The sequence below is a fragment of the Rhagoletis zephyria genome, unplaced genomic scaffold, assembly GCF_001687245.7.
Source record: "Rhagoletis zephyria isolate East Lansing unplaced genomic scaffold, Rhagoletis_zephyria_1.1 Rzeph_scaffold_01378, whole genome shotgun sequence".
Lineage (NCBI taxonomy): Eukaryota > Metazoa > Arthropoda > Insecta > Diptera > Tephritidae > Rhagoletis > Rhagoletis zephyria.
The window spans coordinates 3,618-7,007 of NW_016158462.1; the positions used below are offsets into that span (position 1 = coordinate 3,618).

A 3,390-nucleotide genomic window follows, 5' to 3' on the forward strand; every position below is an offset into this window, starting at 1 on the left:
GGTAAACCTATAGAGTTTGGTGTGGGTGTTACACTCAGGCCTAAGAGGGGACGTGAGGGCACTGACAGATTGACAGGACAGGTACAGGACTGATGAATTAGTGGACAGACATACAAGATCAGGACTAGGGGGCGTTGCAACGTTAATAGGAGTCGACGCAACGCCCATGGCTGCGTATGCGAGGCACGCAGAGGGGGTGGGACGACTCCACCTGACTGGACAGGCCTTCTTCTTTAGCTATCACGTTTTTTTCTGTTTATGTCATCTCGAGTTCTTTTTTTTCACTGCAAAGTACAGACAGGCATGATTTTTTTGTTTATGTAGGAGTAGGTAAGGTGCGCGGAAACAACCCCCCCGTACGGCGAGCTAGCCTGGGCCCGCAACCATGCCTGGAAACCGCTTCGCCTTAACCAACAGTCATCCCGCATAACATGCCATCTGAATTACAATACGAATGGCTCACCTTCCGAAATGAGTTGAAACAATTAGAAGAGATAAAAATTCCACGATGGCTTGGCATGCGGCCGCAGGCTGAATCACATATATATGGTTTTTGCGATGCCAGCACTAAGGCATATGCTGCTGTCATTTACTTATGCACTAAACGCAACGATGGGCAACCTATTAGTCAGATAGTTGCATCGAAAACTCGAGTAGCGCCACTACATAGCATCACTATACCTCGCTTGGAGTTGAGCGCTGCCCATCTATTGGCTACACTTCTGGGCGAAATAAAAGGAGCTCTACGCTTGGAGCAGATATCATACCGATTGTTTCCAGATTCCAATATTGTGTTACATTGGCTGCATAAAAGCACATCGCAGTTGAACCAATATGTGGCAAATCGGGTTGGCTTCATTCAGCAGAAAACTGATATTGCAAATTGGCATCATATCCCTACAAAATTGAATCCAGCTGATTGTGCAAGCCGTGGCAGCACTGTATCAGCGCTACTACATCATCATTTGTGGTGGCATGGCCCCACATCGGATAACTATCCAATCGCCAGAATACATACACTGGCACCAGAGGAGATCGTGGAGATGGAGGGGGAATTAAAACCAGTAAAATCCAATGTAATGCAGACAACCACATTGCACACATTGCAAACTCGGTATTCCGATGGCAGGCAGACCATCATCATCGACTTACTAGACCGCTTCAGTAATCTTGGCAAATTGCTTCGTTCTACGGCATACCTCATGAGATTTAAGAAAAATCATCGCCACTATCGGTCTAATTTACACGTATCAGCAGCCGAGATAGATATAGCGCTATATTGGCATATACATGCAGAGCAAGGCAGGTTTTTCCTGCCAGAAATCGCATCATTACGCAAGGCACTGACGATTCCATCTTCAAGCAAGCTCCTGGCATTGGCTCCGTTTACTGATGATTCAACATTCAGCATCCTTCGAGTGGGTGGTCGACTAGACAACGCAGGCGTTGAGGACGGGATACGTCATCCCATCCTACTTCCGCGAGAGAGCACCCTAACTAAGCTTATTGTATGGCAAATGCATACTGACACACTGCATGGAGGCGTTCAGCTTATGCTGCATACTATTCGCCAGAAATATTGGATCCTATACGCACGCTCTCTGGTCAAACAATGTATCCATTCCTGTACTACTTGCAGGCGGCACAAGCATATTATGATGAATCAACGTATGGCATCGTTACCAAAGGCACGCGTTACCCCCGCACCCCCCTTTTCAGTATCAGGCGTCGACTATTGTGGCCCATTCAACATACGCATCGGTTCGAAGGCCATCCGCACAGTGAAGAAAACTTATGCAGCGATATTTGTGTGTATGGCAACAAAAGCGGTACACATAGAATTGGCGGAAGATCTCTCGGCAGAGGCGTTTATCAATATCTACACCCGTTTCGTAAATCGACGTGGTCTATGTACCGACTTATATAGTGATAATGGCACAGCCTTCGTAGGCGCAAATCGCATGATGGCAGAAGATCTGCAAGCATGGCATGGCGAGTATGCTCAGCAGAACCTGGCAAACAAGGGCACACGTTGGCATTTTATATCGCCGGGAGCTCCACATCATGGCGGGCTCTGGGAGGCCGCTGTGAAATCTGCCAAAAAACACATACTTCGAATAGTTGACACGCGCTCTATCTACTACGACCAGTTGCACACACTTTTGGTGCATGTGGAACCTTGTCTAAATTCCCGGCCGCTGGTTGCACTACATGATACCCTTGACGACAAGATGGCATTATCACCGGCTGACTTCCTGATCGGGAGATCAATCGTGGCAGTGGCCGAAAAATCAACTGGCGAAGTACCTTCTAATCGACTGTCTTATTATCGTCAGCTACGGCAGATGCAGCAGCATTTCTGGCAGCAATGGCATGATGAGTATCTCTCCACGTTACAGACCCGATCAAAATGGCATAAGAACAATGACAGTATCCAGCTAGGCGACATTGTAATCATTCGCCACGAGAACCTACCAGCTACGCACTGGCGACTTGGCAGGGTGGTACGGTTACATCCAGGTACCGATGGCTTGGTACGTGTGGTCACCATCAAACATGCAACAGGCGAGTGCATGCGACCAATACAGAAAATCTGTAGGCTTTTGGATCATCCTGAACTTACCCGTCCAGCCGGGCAGGATGTATGAGATTTGGTAACTCTGCTTATCTATCGACTAATACGATATGCATCAATTTATCGAAATATCTAGTTATAAGTTTGATCTCTAAGAAGGTTTTTATCTTTGATTTTTTCTTTTACGTGTAACGACTGACTTTTTCATAAACCGAATAAAATACACCGCATTGTTCAAATAAACTAAGCATAAAACTCAGTCTAATGCAGCGTTTTTGCTGGATTTTATAATGCAACATTTAGCACTTTCGAACATATGTTTTCGAAGAGCGTTCATGCTATAGCATTTAGCAAATGTACATTTACGCGAGTTCGAAATCGTATGCTTTTGACAAACAGCCGTGTTCCAGTCTCTTATTTAGATGCGTATATATTACGATCAATTCTCACGCAGAAGATAATGTGCAAAAACCCTACTGAAAAGGAAAAAATAAATTTTAAACCAAAAATTCAATACAAAAACTTGAATTGTTTTAACCATAAACGAACATTTGTTTGTGTATATATTTGCTCTTCACTTTTTCAGCTTCCCTCACTCTATGTACCTCCAGCTTCCAAGTGTTCGAATTTTGTGCAGCGGCCGTTGACCCGCTCCCACCTCTATGTAATCCGGCCAGCTGATCGTTTTATTGTTGTTTTTGCCCTTTTGTTTCCTGCATTGATACTGATAGAAATCTGGATCAATTTGTGATGAACTCTGTTTGGTTTGTTTCCTAATTAAGTGAGGAAATTTTAATTGAATGCACCGACAAATA

The 3,390-nt window shown here is 45.0% G+C and overlaps 1 protein-coding gene across 1 annotated transcript; it reads left to right on the plus strand.

Moving 5' to 3' along the window:
- Nucleotides 1-431: 431 nt before the first annotated feature.
- LOC108363795 (uncharacterized) lies at nt 432-2,648 on the plus strand. The gene is made up of 2 exons (XM_017617279.1): nt 432-1,114; nt 1,640-2,648. Exons 1-2 carry the CDS (start codon nt 432-434, stop codon nt 2,646-2,648), a joined length of 1,692 nt encoding a protein of 563 aa, XP_017472768.1.
- Nucleotides 2,649-3,390: the final 742 nt, after the last annotated feature.